The following is an 18,140-nucleotide window of genomic DNA, read 5'->3' as shown; positions in this document are numbered from 1 at the left end:
CTGCTTTGAAATGAAAACATGTTTCTGGCACATACTTTGACTGTGTGCAGGTATGTGTGGGAGGTACAAATGGGGAGGTCACGCCTTATTCAAGAATAGACACCCAAGTTAGGTCAAAATGCACCGAAAATCTTCTAAATCATGCATCAAGTTCATTATGAGTCCAGCCTCCCAGTCTCTCCACAGAGATAACACAGATGCTGGTTCGCTGCTGTGCAGATCAGGCAGCTGGCTCACATGGAAGGGCCATGAGTTAATTGAATTAATTCATGTGCATGAATAAGAGAATGGTTAAATGATCTGTGCCAACTTCAGACTGGAATGCCAACTGTTAGGAAAGTAGTGAAGGGTGAAGTTATCGGTAACAACTGATGATTTTTACTGTATTTTTGTTTTGTTCTGTTTGCCTGGTGGATATCTGTCTTCATTTTGCTGAAATAATGGACAACTTCCCTTGTCCACTCAGTAGCCTTTCTCCTGTTGATGGTGGGGTGGTGATGGCTGCCAGCATGTGACAACACTACATTACTGCTTATGGGAACAGCTTTACCTTACCTGGCTCTGACCGAATCCCAGTCTAAGACCAGCTTGGCGAGCTGTTTCCTCTGTTTCTGGATGTTGGGAATATCCACCTAGAAGGAAGAACATACCAAGTGGGATGTGCTTTGGCGTTTTAGCTCAACATTTTATTTTTTAAATTTATTTTTAAAGGTTTATTTATTTAATTTTATTTATTCATTCATTTATTTTAATTTGACCAGAGAGAGAGAGAGGAAGTGAGAAGGAAAGTCACCAGGTCCAGGACTCAAACCGTGGTTGCCCATGTGGGAGTATCCAGCACCTTAGCCACCACACCACCTGCTGGTCCCCATGAAGATTTTTTTAAAGAATTATTTAATTTCATTTATTCATTAATTTATTTTTTAATTTGACCAGAGAGAGAGAGACAGAAAGAGAGAGAAAGTGAGAAACCAAGCCACCAAGTCCGGGACTCGAACTGTGGTCAGCCATGTGGGAGTGTCCAACGCCTTAACCACCACATGGCCCCCTTAGCTTAACATTTTAAAAGGCAATATTTATTTACTTTTTTCTTCCTTAGGCAAAAGACTCTACTCTCAATTTACGCCCCTATTTCCAAAAAGAAGTATCTGTTAAAGCCACTAACTACAGTTAAAATTTTCGACCCAGTGAACTATTCACCATCCCGCCCACCATTCCTGGTTCCTCTATCCCACACAGCACAAGCACCCACCTCTGCTATGCCGTACAAAGGGTCCACGATCTCTTTCTCAATAAAGACCTCATGCTGCGAGAGCTCGAGAGCTAGCTGATTCTCAGCATATCCACATGTCTCCAGCATTGATTCTCAGCATCTCCACATGTCTCCAGCATCTTCCTTTAAAAACAAGATGCCCCAACCAGCACATGCTCATTAAATCAGGCACCGAATGACTGCATCAATGCAGTTCTGCTTGCTATCTAATGAGAACCAGCAGGGTGCTGCCCAGTAGAGCCTTAAAAATATCATAAAATTAGGGAATCCCCCAAAACATGAGCCTCAGGTTTCTGCTTTGAAATGAAAACATGTTTCTGGCACATACTTTGACTGTGTGCAGGTATGTGTGGAAGGTACAAATGGGGAGGTCACGCCTTATTCAAGAATAGACACCCAAGTTAGGTCAAAATGCACCGAAAATCTTCTAAATCATGCATCAAGTTCATTATGAGTCCAGCCTCCCAGTCTCTCCACAGAGATAACACAGATGCTGGTTCGCTGCTGTGCAGATCAGGCAGCTGGCTCACATGGAAGGGCCATGAGTTAATTGAATTAATTCATGTGCATGAATAAGAGAATGGTTAAATGATCTGTGCCAACTTCAGACTGTGGAATGCCAACTGTTAGGAAAGTAGTGAAGGGTGAAGTTATCGGTAACAACTGATGATTTTTACTGTATTTTTGTTTTGTTCTGTTTGCCTGGTGGATATCTGTCTTCATTTTGCTGAAATAAGCGTGTCCTGAACCTGGGGGGTGGGAGGTGGAGTGGGGTGGGGGATAGTCTGAGGAAGCACAGGCATGGAAGCACATCCAGCCTGGAGAGAACAGGCCACTATGTGGGCACGTGCCACCCTTCTCCTGGGTCAGTGCCCCTAAATAGGGAGCACACCCAGGACAATGGGAGGGTGAAGAGAGGGAGGAAGTCAGTTTTCCTCATTCATAAATACGTACACTCACACATAATCGGACACCAAGAAATGGGCTAAAGAGCTCAAAGCCATGTCCAGCTGGGATCAGGCCCATGTCACCATAGGACAGGGTAGACAGAATTAGAGGGTACCAGCCTCAATGCATAAACAGGTAGAAAGAAGGGCAAACCTTCCCTCTGACAAGGAAAATTGCTTTATTATTAGGTTTTAAAAAGTTTTTTAAATAGTATTTGCCTATGGTAAAAAAGAGATCCAAATTTTGAGCAAATGTAGATGCTCTCTGACTTACAATGGGGTAATGTCCAAATAAACCCACTGTAAACTGAAATGTCATAAATGGAAAAGGGATTTATACACCTAACCTACTGAATAGTATAGCTTAGCTTAGTCTGCCTTAAGCATGCTTAGAACTCTTATATTAGCTGCCAGATGGGCAAAATTATCTACCAGGTCCATTTTATACTCATGTGAATAGCTCTCATAATTTATTGAGTACTGTACCCAAAATGAAAAACAGAACAATTGTGTGGGTGCTCAGAGTATGATTTCTACTGAATGTGTATTGCTTTTGCACACTGTAAAGTTAAAAAATCACTAAGTCGAATCATCCTAAGTTTGGAACTGTGTGCATACTCTGTTAAGACAACTGACATTTGGGTGAACACCCTTTAATGAAGTGGGTCTTAGGGGCTGAAAGGAGCTGGTCAGAATTCACAGATCTGTATCAACACCTATAACCAGGAAGGGATCACGTCCTTCATATCAATTTTGGGGGAATAAATACTGACTCCATCAGTTACTTTGGTTGGCAGCCCTTTCTAACATCTGACTCCTTCCTGGTTCCTACTCAAAGATTCTCCCACGAAGCAGTGACCTCGACCCCACCTCTTCCCACAGTCTCCCTGCAGATAGGCCACACCATCATATTCTTGGTGGTCCCACGGGTGGCTGACGTGTGCACCACCCAACCCACCCACTTCCGTCAACCCCTAGGAACCTGAAACCATGCAAGCAGCAGACTCTTACCCCAGGAGAGACTCTTCCAGCTGAGTGGATGCCTCTTGCATATTCTGAGCCAGAGCTGTCAGGGGGAGCTTTTTCTAGAAGGCAAAAATCAGTTTGTTTGTTTTTTTTTCATTATTATTTGATCTGGTAGTGCATGGACGTACTCAGTAAATATTAGCTGCTATTATTATTGTTGTTGATATTACAACTTTTTTAGAGTTTCTCTTAAAAAGAATTACTTATTTAATTTTATTTATCATTATTATTATTACTTTTAAATTTGCTACAGGGCACATGTGCTCACCACAGAGAGAGAGGGAAATGAGAAAGTAAACCACCAGGTTCGGGACTCAAACCATGGTTGGCCATGCGGGAATCTAACACTTCACTCACATGCCACCAGCCAGTCCTTATTAAAACTATTATTAATTAATCAAGTGCATAATATTTCCCAGCCCCTGGGACATAAGACCCAGACCTTGCTTTCTAAGTGATTATTACAACAAATAGATGCCATGAAACCCTCAATTTCAAAAACATTTGCTAAAACACTCATTTTAAAACTAGCTTTTAATTTGGCTATAAGCCTGAAGATTTAGCTTTAGTTAAATACCTAAATATACAAAAAAGTTTTGTAATATTTTCAGATACAAAGCTGCTCATTTTCCTACCAGAGGTTTGTTTTCCAGCTCATAATAACCACAGGATCACCTGAGCCAATGTTCTAATCATACAGTCAAAGACCCTGAAGCCCAGGGAGGTCAAGCAGCCCAGCTGAACACCCCAGCGTGGGGCAACAAGAAAGTCAGAGCTCAGGGTCAACCACTCAAGCACCAGTTCAGTGTTTATACCACTGTCTGATGCCTCCTGTACAATATGGGTGGGTGAGACCTAGAAAGTAATGAGCAGGTTAATTATGAAACTGTAATCTGCTAATAAAAAATGCTTTTGATTCCGCATCACTGCCTGTAATTTTGCCTTCCCAGTCAAAAAGGCATCCATGTCAAAGACTTACAGTCCATCTTGGCATATTACCTGGCTTTTCTGTGTCTGAAAAACTCCTTCTGAGACACTGATGCATATACTGGCTTGTAAGGTATAGTAGGGTACAAGGTGTTTCTGAAGCTGCTCATACTGGTGGTTCTGGGGAGAAGCTGGGCACCTAGGGAACAGGGCTAGGAGAGACTTCACTTTGTGTTGTGTAGTACTGTCTGAAGTTTAACCATGTAAAGTTATAACCTATTCAAAACAGTACACTGAAATTTAAAATTTAACAAGAGGCCAGCAGATGGCATAGTAGTTACATTACTGGACTCCCACATGGCCAACCATAGTTCTAGTCCTGGACCTGGTGGCTTGAAACTCACACTTGGTGAGTGTGCATGCATGCCCAAAATCCCAAGAGGAGAATGGAAGAGAAGGGACTACAGCACTGCCATCCCCCTCCCCCCAGGGAGAGGGAGGGCAATTTCTCCCTTTCTATCTCTCTGGCAAATACACACCCCCTAAGGCAAAAACCTCTACAAAAATAAATAAATAAATAAATAATAATAATAATAAAACATGCTTACATTTCTCACCTCCCCACAAGATTTTTACAAATAAATAACAAGTCCTATCTGCCCATAAGAAGACCATACCCGGTTGTTATGCTTTTAGACTAGGAAGATATGAGAATAATAGAGGATAATTTACATGCTTTAGTTATGCTGCCTTTTTTGGCTTTGATTTTCTTTAAGACAGAGTCTTGCTATGTTGTGATCCTCCTGCCTCCGCCTCCTGAGCTGCTGGGATTATAGGCATGGGTCACTGCACCAGGCTTTTAGGGTGAGTCCCGAATGGAATCCAGGCCTCCTGAGTGCCCTCAGCCTGCTGAATAGCAGCATCATCCAGCATGTGCTACCTGGGCTGGGTCTAGTGATGTCACCTTTCTAAAGGAAGTTAAATGTAAAATAAATGCAATAACCAAGAGAAATATACTCTGAACAACTCTTGAATTCTTATGTGTCTATGGGGGAAAAAAATCACTGGAATCTATTTTGACAGGTCCCATTCAAGATTCCATTTGTAAACAGCCTGTGGTTTCCATGCCCTGACCCCAAAGCCACAATAACTGTTTCCTGATGTACATAAACAAGGAAATTCTGCTTAACACAAGAGCTTGTTAAGGAAGAAGGTGTCTATCAACATCCAACTCCACCACAGAGAAGGCTGTGGGCTTCTTGAGAGTGAACAACTTTTTCTTTTCTTTTCTTTCTTTTTTTTTTTTTTTTTTTGATAGAGATTTTTGCTATAGGGTGCATGCACTTGCCAGAGAAAACAGAGAGAGAAAGCGAGATATCACCTCCCTCCACCCCTTCCCACGGGGCAATGGCCACGCCCCAATCCCTTTTCTTCCATTCTCCTATCGGGATTTTGGGCACACATGCACACGTGCTTGGCATGAGTTTTAAGCCACCGAGTCCAGAACTTGAACCATGGTTGACTACCATTTTGCCATCTCTTGGTCCTAGTGAACAGCTTTTCTATCACTAAGGATGCATTTACAGAGCTCTAAAGTCTCAATTTGTAAAAGGCATGCTAAGCACAGAAAAGAAATCATGCCAGATCTAATCTGACCCATGACACAAACTGCCATATGGATGGGGGTTTGACATGAGAAGGTAACCGTCCCCTCTCTCATCCCTGTACTTCTTGCCTCCTCACATGCAGGGAGCTTCTGGTGAGGCCTTTGGAGGCTCTGCCTGTGCTTCCTAGAGCCCTAGAGACTGCTGTGATTTTCTCTAGGTCCCATGATCTCTTGTGGTCACCTATCTTTTCCCATCATTGCCATGATGACTCTCCCTATGTGCAAAGTGTACTCATTCTCCAAGCCCCATCTTGACACTTTTGCTTGAGGCTGTAAAAGGAAACCTAAGGCATTAGGTTTTAGAAATGAGGGTCCAGCACCTTTGCCCCTGTAGCCTGGAATGTTCATATCATCACTATTGTTCTCCTTTACAGCTCAGGTACTGTCTCCTCCAGGAAGCTTCACTTTACTATCTCGCTCCCGGCCCTCCTGTATATTTTATGCAGCGTGCATATTTTATGTAGCATGCACATTTTATGCATGTTTTATGTACCGTGCATATTTTTTTTCCCTAAGAATTATTTTATTTAACTTTTTCTTTCTTTCCTCCCTTCCTTCCTTTCCTTCAATTTGACCAGAGAGGGACAGAGTGAGAGAGAGAAGGAAAGTGAGAGAACGAGCTGGTAGGTAGGTCCTGAACTCGAACTGCAGTTAGCCATGTGGGAGTCCAGCGCCCTTAACCACCACGCCACCTGCCGGCCTCTAGCATATTGTTTCGTAATTGTTCATTTGTGTGTATCTTCCCCACCAGGCCATGAATACTTATGCTTTATTCAATCTCTAAAACACTTATACGTAGTAGGTTTTTGATAAATATTTAATAGTGTTTTATGGTGAAAAAGTGTGTATTTAGAATGAGCCAGCTGGACTCAGTTTAGATGATCCCAATTTTGTTGGCAACATCCAAAGCGGCGTAATCAGGAGCCAGTCACACATCTGCCTTCTTCTCTCCATCAGGCTGGATTAGGGTCACATTAATATCACAGAGCAGCTTCATAGTCTGTTTGATCTGGTGCTTATTGGCCTTACATTCACAATGAACACAGGTGTGTTACTGTCTTCCATCTTCATGGTAGACTCGGTGGTCAGGGGAAACTTGATGATGGCCTAGTGGTCAAGCTTGTTTCTCCTGGGGGCCCTCTTCCAAGGATATCTGAGCTGCTTCTGCAGCCGCAGTGTCTTGGCCTCCAGAAGGTGGCTGATGTGCAGATCTTTTTCTTTGTGGCTGTGAACGCCTTTCAGTGCTGCCTTCTAGGCCTTCAGAGCCTTTGTTTTAGCTTCAGCTTTGGAAGGGACAGGAGCTTCTTTCTTTGCTTTTGGCGCCATCTTGGCAAATAGGGTCTTTGTGGGCCCCTTCCATAGGCTTATAGAGTCAAATCTCCTAATTTGCTTTTAATGAATACAGGTGACACTTGGGCTGCCTCAGAGCTAATTCAGTGTCAACATGATGTAACTGTGTGAAGGACAATGATAAAACGAGCGGGTAGGTAGGTCCTGAACTCGAACCCTGCATAGGGTAGATACACTGGGGTTGTTGTGTATCATGGAATAGAGCGTGAATGAGAGGAAGCAGGAGACAGTGGGGCTGATAAGGTAATACAGGACCAGATTAGAAAGGGATGAAGTCATGCTTAAGAGCATGGGCTTTGTAGCAGACAACAGGAACCAGTCAGTGTCCCTCAAAAGAAATACTACCTGCATTGAAGGACACCTGCTTGGGTGGAAAGATTCTTCAGCCCCTACAGAATGTTTAGCAATCCTGGCTCTCACCCTCCAAATGCCAGCAGTGTCTCAAAACAGACCAAAGCTGTCTCCAAACATTTCCAAATAGCCCTCAGGGATGTAATTCTAGTCCCTGTGAGGATCAACTAAGCTTTTCTTTTTTTCCAGAGAGGAAGATGACAAGACTGATTTTTATTTCAGGAAATTGATTCTGGTGATCAAGATGAAGACATACTGGAAAGGAGGGAAATTAGAGACAGGAAATGTAGTTCAGGACATGACTACAGGTGGGAGGTAATCAGGTCTTGCATTAAGGGGGAGATGGTGGGAATGGGGAGGAGGTGAGGGATTTAGAAATATTCACAATGAGGATCAGAAGACTTGCTAATCAGCAGCTAGGGCAGGGTGGAGGATGAAATAAAAGTTTCTAGCTTGCATAATAGGGTAGATGGAATTCCAGAAAGTCAACACAGAACTGGCTATGCATGCTAAAATCCACATCTAGGGGAAGAAGTTCTTTGCTTCGTTGAAAATGGTTTAGAAGTCACTGACATAAACAAATTGGTTAAAAGGACAAGAACAAAAGACATGGTCCAGAGCATATGGCTTTAAGAACAGGGAAGATGGGCAGAAAACCTTAGGAAACAACATTAAAGGGGTAAACAGAGCAGAAACCATTGCAGGGGAATGAGAAGGAACAGCCGGAGCAGAACCAGTGGATCAAGTCTGGTTCTGAGGGACCCTGCAGCCAGCATTCCTGGAATCGTAGGTGTATGCAAACTTCCACCCCTTTGATGTACACAACTGCAGAATCCTAGCTATTGTGCAAGAGAGGAATAACGCTGTTGTCAAGGTGCCCCAGAAATGTCTAAATGAAGGGTGACACAGATCTTCTGCATACTGGTTAGCTCTTTGAGGGCATCTGATGATAAACAGTGTAGCAAATCACAGCTTCTCTGTGTGCCAGTGAAACTCTTAAAGTATGAGACGTGGGCTCTAAGAGTTAGCGCATGCTCATAAGCTAGGAGTTCGTCAAAGCAAAGGTGGAACTGCCTAATGAACGGAAGCTGCTATGCTCTACCATGGCACCTGGGAACCTGAACACTCTGAACCAAGGTACTCTGGAGTAGACATCTGATGATTCCCTTAGAGTCCACCCATATTCTTTTTTATAACATTGTCCTGATTGTTCTTAAGAACCTATCTCAGACTCAATAAAGCCTGTGACCCCATATTCTAAGGCTGGACCAAACCAGATTAAGCCAGCATATCCCATGTCCTCATCCAACCTCAATCCTAACCTGGGGTAATCTGGGGGTGAAATGGGAATATTCAGGATTGGGAAATATGACTAGACATAGACTCATACAAAGAGATTTCTATCTCCCAAAGGCATGGAAAAAGAAGTTTCTCCACTCCATTAAGAAAGCCACTGGAAAAGATAATCTCTATTCCTGTTGAACACACATAAGGAAGCAAGGGAGCATTGGAAGCTCTCCTCTTGTCTAGTTGCAACTATAGGGACTGCCTGTCTAGGGCAGACACTGAAAACGGCATAAGAGAGAGAAAAAAAAAGAAGCTGGGTTTTCGGTTATATCACTAAAATGCTAGACCAACCCTTACTTCCAGTCCACCCCAATCTCTGGACTTTCCAGTTCAGCAAGCCAATAAATTGCTTCTACTCTCAAAGTCAATTTAAGACAGACTTTCAGCTACTCATTATCAAAGTGTTCCTAATGGACAGGTCTATTCTCTGATCAATGACAAATGGTTCATCAAGTCTTTAACGCCACCAGGAGAAGCTTGTGTGTGGGCAGGGCTTTCAGCCTGGCCATGTCTTAAGCACAAAGGAATGCTGTGGTCAGGCAGGTGTCAAGAGCGGTGATGGTGGTAGAAGGTACCGATCCAGAAGCAAATCTGCTCATGCTGTTTGGGAAAAACCAACCAACAAAGGAGGCTAACAGCCTCAGAGAGACACTGGAGCCGTGGCTCTGAGCCCCATCTGATACTCACGTGTCTCCTCTCTGCGTCAGTTCCATGCTGGCCCTGGAAGCACGCTATCAGGCGCTTATGGGAATGGTGGCACATCGACCGCACTGTATCCAGGCGCCGCTCAATCTGCAAAGGCAGAGACAGAAGAACCATGTGCAGGGCTAAAGGACAAAGCGGACTCTCCCTTTTGAGCTGTTTACATATAGTTAGGAAAAATATCCCACAGACTGTTTAACTCTCAGATGGAAATGGAAATGGTCCCCAGTCACCTGCACCAGAGATCCCCACTATTGGCATTGCAGCTGGCTAAGTCTGGGATGCGGGGGGATGATGCCCTGTGTGTCATGTTACATGGAGCAGCACCTCTGGCCTCTGTCCACTGGATGCCAATAGCCTCCCACTCTCTCGGTTGTGACAACCAGAAATGTCTCCAGACTTAGTCAAATATCCGGTTTAAAAATATATGTATTTTTTATTTTTCAGAAGTAGGGTCTTACTGTGTTTCCCAGATTGGCCTTGAATTTGTGATTAGCTTCCCAAGTAGCTGGGATTATAAACATGTGCCGCCTCACCCACCTAGATTGTCAAAAATCTTGTAGAGGGCAAGATCACTCCTGGGTGAGAACCACTGACCTCCTTTATAGTTTTAGATCCCTGTGAGGCTGGGTCTATGTGCAGGGAGAGGGCATAGTCTTGACTAAAACTTGTGATCAGCCTGAATACTGGCAGTCAATTTATACACTACAGCACTGGCTAAGCCCCAAGTCTAACCAAGCAAAACTGCAAAGGGACAGTCTGGGCCTGGACCCACTGCCAAGTGGGAAAATCAACTGGGGTGGCCAGAAGCTTTCACCAGCTCATGGAAACGGAGCCTTCCGTGCATGGTAGAGCAGACAGTAGAACCCACGTCAGTGATCCAAATTTAAATTCAGGATATGCTTTCAACACCATTCCTCATTGGGTTTAGGGAAGGGCTTTGTTTTTTTTGTTTGTTTGTTTTTCTTTTCTTTTCTTTCTTTTTTTTTTTTTTTGAGAGGCTTTTGCTATAGGGCGCGTGCGCTCGCCAGACAGACAGAGACAGAGAGATAGAAAGCGAGAAATCACCCCCCAGGGGGGATGGCCACGCCACAATCTCTTCTCCATTCTCCTCTCGGGATCTTGGGCACGCACACACACGCACCCGGCGTGAGTTTTAAGCCACCGGGTCTGGGACACGAATCGCGGTCGACTACATGGGAGTCCAGCGACATAGCCATTATACTAAGGGCTGGTCCCTGTTTTTTTGTTTGTTTGTTTTGTGTTTTTGTTTTTGTTTTTTTGCTTTAATAAACCACTAAAGCAGAATAGACAGCCAGAAGTAAGAAATACCAGCTTAGGGGACCGACGCATTGTGTGTAGCTTCCCAAAATACTACTGCTAGGATATGGCTGTTTATGGCAAAGAGAGCTGCTTTTTTCCAGGAAGGAATGCCAAAAATGTGTATTCTGATGACTCATGAAGAATGAAAGCAGGCCCTTGGGGATGCTTTCTATTTTAAAGAAAAATCAACAAATTCAAAGCATAATACATGTTGACCCCACTGAGATGAGTTTGTGTCTCTATCAAAGGTCTTCCCAGCACCCTCACCTTTCCTTCAGATCCAAGCCCTGATTCTCAGGACTCCAATCTGGCAGGCAAGTTTATGGCAGGAGCAGATGCTGTCATGCCATCACCTTCCCAGAGTGTTATAGTGGCTGGGTTTTTTTCATTAGGTTTTTACCATAGGGCGTGAGACAGTGAGAGGGAAAGTGAGAAATCACCTCCCAGGAAGGATGGCCACATCACAATCCCTTCTCTTCCATTCTCCTCTCAGGATTTTGGATTTGGAGCACACACCTACACACACACACACACACACACACACACGCACACACACCAGGCATGATTTTCAAGCCGCTGGGTTGGGACTCAAATTATGGTCAGTCATGTGGGAGTCCAACACCTTAGCCACTATGCTACCTGCTGGCTCCCTATAGTGACTGACTTTTTATAACACTGGAAAACTAATTTGTTTACATTCTTCATTTGCTACAAGAGCAGAACAACCAATTAACCAACCAACAAGATAAAACTCAATTCCCACTTCCACCGGATTGTGAACTCCACCAGGACAGTAACCTTGGTCTGCTTTGTTCACTGATATGTCCCAAGTGCCTAGAATAGTGTCACAGGACCAGAAAATATTCACATAACATCTATTGCAAAGATAAGAATCTACTGAGTCCCTGTGTAAGGTCTTAGGAAAACAACAGTAAATACATTCTGGTTCCACCCTCTTGGGATTCATATCCTCCAGGGCAAACTCCAAACAACCAAACTAAATGACAGCCTTTGATCTACTCTAACAGAAATCTCAGAAAAGAGACGGAAGAATCCAGAACAAAGCAAGAGAAGGTTCACATCTGGTTTCCTCAGATCAGAAAAATTAATTTTTTTTTAATTGTTCAAAAATTTTTCAATAATTTTTTTTGAGAGGTTTTTCCTATAGGGCGCGTGTGCTTGCCAGAAAGACAGAGAGACAAAGAGACAGCGAGAAATCATCCCCCAGGGGGGATGGCCACGCCGCAATCCCTTCTCCATTTTCCCATTCTCCTCTTGGGATCTTAGGCAGGCATGCACACACTGCACCTAGTGTGGGTTTAAGCCAGTAGGTCCGGGACTCGAAGTACAGTTGACTACATGGGAGTCCAGCGACATAGCCATTACACTAACTGCTGGTCCCAATAATTTTTTTCTTTTTTAAAAGGAAGGAAAGAAACATATCAGAAACAAATCATCTTTATGGCCTGTAATAGTGGTAATAATACAAATCACTAATACCTAGCTCTTATCACTTGCCAGTGCTTCCCATTTTAATTCATTGAATCCTCCTACCAATCCTACAAATGGATGTTGCCATCATCCTCATTTTAGAAAAGTGGAAACTGAGGCACATGGAGGGCAAGTGATCCTTGAGGCCATGAAGCTGAACAGAAGCAGATTTGGGATTTGAACTCAGGTACCTAGATTTCAGGTCCCCTTTTTATCAACATGTAACACAACTCCCTGTCTTTCTTGCTCAAAACCATGCTAACTAATATGACTCTGTTTCAGGCAAAACAAACACATAACACCACCTTCAATTCTCACCTATGGATTTTTTTCTCTTTCAATGTCTTTAAAAACCGAACACTTTGGGAACCAGCAGTTAGCATAATGGCTATGTCGCTGGACTCCCACGTAGTCGACCGCAGTTTGCGTCCCAGACACGGTGGCTTAAATCTCACGCTGGGCATGTGTGGGTGCGTGCCCAAGATCCCAAGAGGAGAATGGAGGAGAAGGGATTGCGGCGTGACCATCCCCCCTGGGGGGTGATTTCTCGCTTTCTGTCTCTATATCTCTCTCTGTCTGTCTGGCGAGCGCACGCGCCCTATAGCAAAAATCTCTCCAAAAAATAAATTAATTAATTATTTTTTTTTTTTTAAAAAAACCCAAACACTTTAAAAAGAATGTATTTTGTTACCTGTAACAGGTCTTCACTGAGGACTTCTGTTTTCTCGGCTCTGTGGGAAAGAAAAGTTTCAGAGTAAGAAATCCACAAATGAAAAGTAACTCATAAAATTAACTATTAGTTTGGAGTTTAAAACAAAACAGGTGAAAACAAATGACAGGGGAAAACTTCGCCAATTTTTATGTCAGCGAACAGTATTAACAAAACCAGAGAAAAAGTTCACAGAAAATAGCAACCCAAAACAAAACCCAATGATCTATGATCCTGGTTTTCTAACTTGAAAGGTGCTGATTCAAAATGCTACTATTGGGACTCACCAGACAAACCATTAATTCAGTAGATCTGCAGTGAAAGCATGAGTTTTAAACAAGTCCCTTTCTGCTCAAAATTCCATTGCAGGCAGTCTACAGTTCCCACTTGGAGAAGAGACTCTAGAGAAACAGAAACTTCACTTCTTAAAATGATCATTTTTGAGTGTCAGAGCCTTATTGAAACAATCTCGCCAAAAATCCAGAAACACTATGCAAGGATAGAAGTCTAGACCATCACGCCCAACAACAGCAACTGGGTATTCCCTCTACAGATTCTTCCTCATCTTTACTTTAAAACAAAACAGGGTTTTCCTAACTTTCCCTTTGCTATGATTTAGAATTACTACTAACTTCACCAATCTTTCCAGAAAGCCAACACGGCAGCATGCGATCAGAAGAGGGGCGCTCTAAACTACTGGAGTCTTAGTTGCCAGAATTTTTTTTTAAGCGTTTTTTTGCTATAGGGTATGTGCGCTCGCCAGAAAGACAGAGAGAGACAGAGAGACAGAAAGCAAGAAATCACCCCCCCCAGGGGGATGGGCACGCCACAATCCCTTCTCCTCCATTCTCCTCTTAGGATCTTGGGCACGCACACACGCCTAGTGTGAGTTTAAGCCACCAGGTCCGGGACTCAAACCACGGTCGACTTCATGGGAGTCCAACGACATAGCCATTATGCCAACTGCTAGTACCCTCAGTTGCCAGATTATAACAGTTTTTTAAGACTTGTCTGCAGTTCATAAGGGCTATATCAATGTCATACACAATACCCAGAATTACAACATTAGAATCGAAGCACTTTTCTGGACTTCTGGTTCAAATGACAGGACTGGACATCCCTACCAAATTCTCATTGAAATGAACAAAAAAAAATCTTTTGAGGTTTATTTTTTTATGAGAGAGAGAAAAAGAGATACAGCACTCCTATAAGTGTCCTGATACTATGCTCCATCTCCAGCCTCAGTCAGCCCTGGATCGTGGGCACATGTGTGACTGTGTACTTGGGAGGTCTCCAGATGTGAACCCAGAACCTTCCCACCTGGGTTAGCCTCATAGACCAATATGACATACCACTATGCCGAAAAGAAAATTTTTAAAGAGAAAGAAAATGTCTGTTATAGCTCTGCACAGAGTGGGGTGATGGAAAGAGGCCATCAATGAAACAGAAGTTCTGAAGCCTTTTTGTAAGATATACTACAGAATGGGGGCTGCTTGATCTCGGCTGTGAACTAATACAAGAGAAGGCAAAGTAAGGGACACCCTCTAGACCTCAAATCACTGCTAAGCTCAGAACAGCCCCAGCGGTGGGCAAAGGCAAGAAGTATTGTGGTGCCCCACCCCCAGCCTACAAGTCAGGCATTGCCACAGAAGATTCCAATACCAATTGTCATAGCAGTGTCCCAGTCAACTTGAAGATACCTGTAGGGGTGGGTCACTTATCAACTTCTGCAGGAAATGAACTCTGGCCAGTTTCTCAAATACCTTCCAGGGCCAATCAGCCTATGACAAAGTCAAGACCCAGCTTCCAGTGACATCCAACTCTCAACTCTATGAATATGCTCTGCGAGAAGCAGGTCAAAATATGTCAACCTAGCCCTTGCTTGGCACGCATGGTGCCAGGCATTGCTGAAGTGCCAAACATGGGTAGTCATGCCAGTTAGGGAAATGGAACAGGACTCCAGCTGACCACGAGGTCAAACAACCGCCCTCAAAAAGAAATCTGACAGCCTATCAGCACCTAGATGCACCTGGCATGAGATCACCATAGTTTTACCATTAGATCCCTCCTTGCCTCTCAGCAACAGCCTCACCCTCCTCCAGCAAAGCAGATTGTGTAACTTTCACCTTTTCTTTTTGACCAGGTCCCTGTACACCTCTGACAGAACCCACCTCAATGGTGAAATCGCTTCTTTCTGTAAGCAAAAGTATGCAGACAAAATTCCTAAGGCCTATGAAAATTTTCACGGGTTTGAAAGAAAGGTTCAATCCAAAAATCAGAGCAAATATGTCCTCTTACAAAACAAAGTTATTTCTTAGTTTATTTATTCCAAGAGAGAGAAAGAGTGAGAGATAGGGAGTAGTACCTTTGGCAGGAAAACCCTGCCATGATCCTCACCACCCCCTACCTTCAGCATCCTAGCCAGCCATGGTCATGGATGTGACCATGGGTGTAGCTGGCATGTTCAGGTCACCCTAGAATTCAAACCCAGGGCCTTCTCACACGGTTCCAGTGCTGCACAGTAGCACTCTAACACCTGTGCTGCCAAAGCTAGGCCAAAAACAAATTATTTAAAAAAAAAAAAACAGAAGAGAAAACCTTGTTTGACAATCCCAATGTGGGCTATTAGTAGGTGGGGGAGAGTCAGTAATACTTCAGTGGTATGTTAGAGGAGAACAAATTGTGTGCACCTTTTTCCTTGTTCAGACTTCATACTAATAACTTGAAATTTAAAAAAATTTAAGCACAACATGAACAATTCATAGCCACTTGTCAAAGAACCCATAGGCACTGCAAAAGCCACAAGAGAATAAAGCAAATGCAAAACAAAGCTAAGTATTAACTTTAGGAAAAACAAAAAGTCCAATGGAAAAAAGTCAAATCACAGTGTACTAGTATACTCATCTGTAATAACTAACTGGACATAATAACAAAGGATCAAATAGTAATATAACCAAAAATTATAGTTTAACTGGATTGGAAGGATTGGGGTGCAAAAGCAGAGAGGGAAGTTATATATGAGTCCTAAACCCTCATTTATCATAACAAAAATTTAATAGACACAATACTTAAATTTGATGAACCAAAGGATAGGAGTTTATGCATATCATCTGCAAATATTGGTATGAATAAACACCAGAATAAACAACTAACATTTTAAAGTAGTTGCCTCTGGGATTGGGTAGTCTCTAGGAGAGTAGGGATCCATTGTATTTTATGGTAAATCTTTTATTATTATTTGGCTTTTAAAACTACATATATTGGGGGTCAGCAGGTGATATGGTGGTTAAGGTACTGGACTCCCCCATGGCCAACCACAGTTTGAGTCCTGGATCTGGGGGCCTGAAAATCACGCTGGGCATATGGGCAAGTGTGCCCAAATCCCTGGAGAAGGAATTATGGCGCGGCCATCCTTCCCTGCCAGGAGGAATAATTTCTCACTTTCCCTTTCACTGTCTCTCTCTGGCAAAAACCTTAAAAAAAACTCTTCTCCCTCTCTCCTCCCACTGCCCCCCAACAAACAAAAAAATTATGCATTCATAGTTCTAAATTTTTTTTTGAGAGGTTTTCGCTATAGGGCACATGCGCTCGCCAGACAGAGAGATAGAAAGTGAGAAATCACCCCCCAGGGTGGATTCAATTCCTGGGCCTCCATTCTCGTCTTGGGATCTTGGGCACACATGCACACGCGCCTGGCGTGAGTTTAAGCCGCTGGGTCCGGGACGCGAACCGCGGTCGACTACGTGGGAGTCCAGCGACACAGCCATTACGCTAACTGCTGGTCCCCATAGTTCTAAATTTTTAAAAACAGTATGTTACTTACATTTTTACATAGCATGTTTGATATGATTAGAAGTGAAGTATCTCTAACTTAAAGCAATGGATTCAAGTATCAATTTCTACAAAAGCACAATATAACACATACCTGAGAGTATATAAAAAGATAAAGAAAACCAATATATTTATTGTCCTTTTTTTTTTTTTTTTTTTTTTCAAAGTAATTGGACCCTTGGCTTTAAATTTAGAGGTACTTTACCTGAAAGGCTATCTGGAGGCTAAGAAATGTATCAAATGTATTATCTGAAAATGTTAGGATATTGTTTAAAAATATACATGCCCGGTGTTCCCTGCCTTTGTGGGTACTCCATCCAGAAATTACCCTAATAAAACTAATGGTAAAAAAAGATCCAGTGTATTGGGATCAGCAGTTGGCATAATGGCTGTGTTGCTGGACTCCCATGTATGTAGTTGACTGTGATTCAAGTCCCAGACCCAGTGGCTTAAGCTCACACAGGGCACATGTGCATGCATGCCCAGGATCCTGGGAGGAGAGTGGAGGAGAAGGAATTCCGGCATGGCCATCCTCCCTGGAGGGTAATTTCTCACCTTCTGTCTCTCTGGCGAGCGCACGCGCCCTATAGCAAAAACCTCTCCCCCACATAAAAAAAAGGAAAGAAAAAAAAAAAGAAAGAAAAAGACCCAGTGTGTCTCTTTAACTCTATTTTAGTATTTACTAAAATTACCTAGAATAACCTATAATCAGGAAAGATTACTTTTTTAAAAATTTTATTTAACTTTATTTATTTATTTTAATTTGATCAGAGAGAGGCAGGGTGGGGAGGGGGGGCCCAGGACCACCAGGTCCGGGACTCGAATGGTGGTTGGCCATGTGGGAGTCCAGAGCTCTTAACCACCATACCACCTGCCAGTCCCAGGAAAGATTACTTTTAAGTGACAAATCATTATATCTACAAATTGTGTTGGCTCCCTCAGCCAGATTCCTCTGCTGATCTGTGCTACCTCCATCTTAATTTCAGAGAATCAACACTATCCTCACCTCCTCCAAGTACCTGGACTCTCTCATCACTGTGACTGCTTCCAGGCTCAGCCCTTCCCATGCTGAACTGTTCTGTTCACAGTAGATGTGGAATTTTTACCCAAGGAAAGTCTAGCAACTTCTCAGAATAGTGGCCAAGGTGCCCATTCAACAGGTATGTATGAGGAGTCTTCAAAAAATTCATGAAAAAG

General features: G+C 43.2%; 1 protein-coding gene across 1 annotated transcript in view; it reads right to left on the bottom strand.

The window, feature by feature from the left end:
* The window catches only part of ARHGAP17 (Rho GTPase activating protein 17), a 139,243-nt gene that overhangs the window by 54,622 nt on the left and 66,481 nt on the right, over positions 1 to 18,140 (bottom strand). Inside the window, exons 3-5 of the mRNA XM_027771800.1 lie at positions 13,095 to 13,134; positions 9,575 to 9,679; positions 3,232 to 3,305 (exon numbers count right to left, since the gene is read on the bottom strand). Coding sequence (XP_027627601.1) covers positions 3,232 to 3,305; positions 9,575 to 9,679; positions 13,095 to 13,134 — 219 coding nt within the window. The remainder of the gene's footprint in view (positions 1 to 3,231; positions 3,306 to 9,574; positions 9,680 to 13,094; positions 13,135 to 18,140) is intronic.

Source organism: Tupaia chinensis, unplaced genomic scaffold (assembly GCF_000334495.1).
Source record: "Tupaia chinensis unplaced genomic scaffold, TupChi_1.0 Scaffold000231_2, whole genome shotgun sequence".
NCBI classification, from domain to species: domain Eukaryota; kingdom Metazoa; phylum Chordata; class Mammalia; order Scandentia; family Tupaiidae; genus Tupaia; species Tupaia belangeri.
The sequence above is the reverse complement of the archived record's forward strand: the minus strand, read 5'-3'. Positions and strand labels throughout refer to the sequence as shown.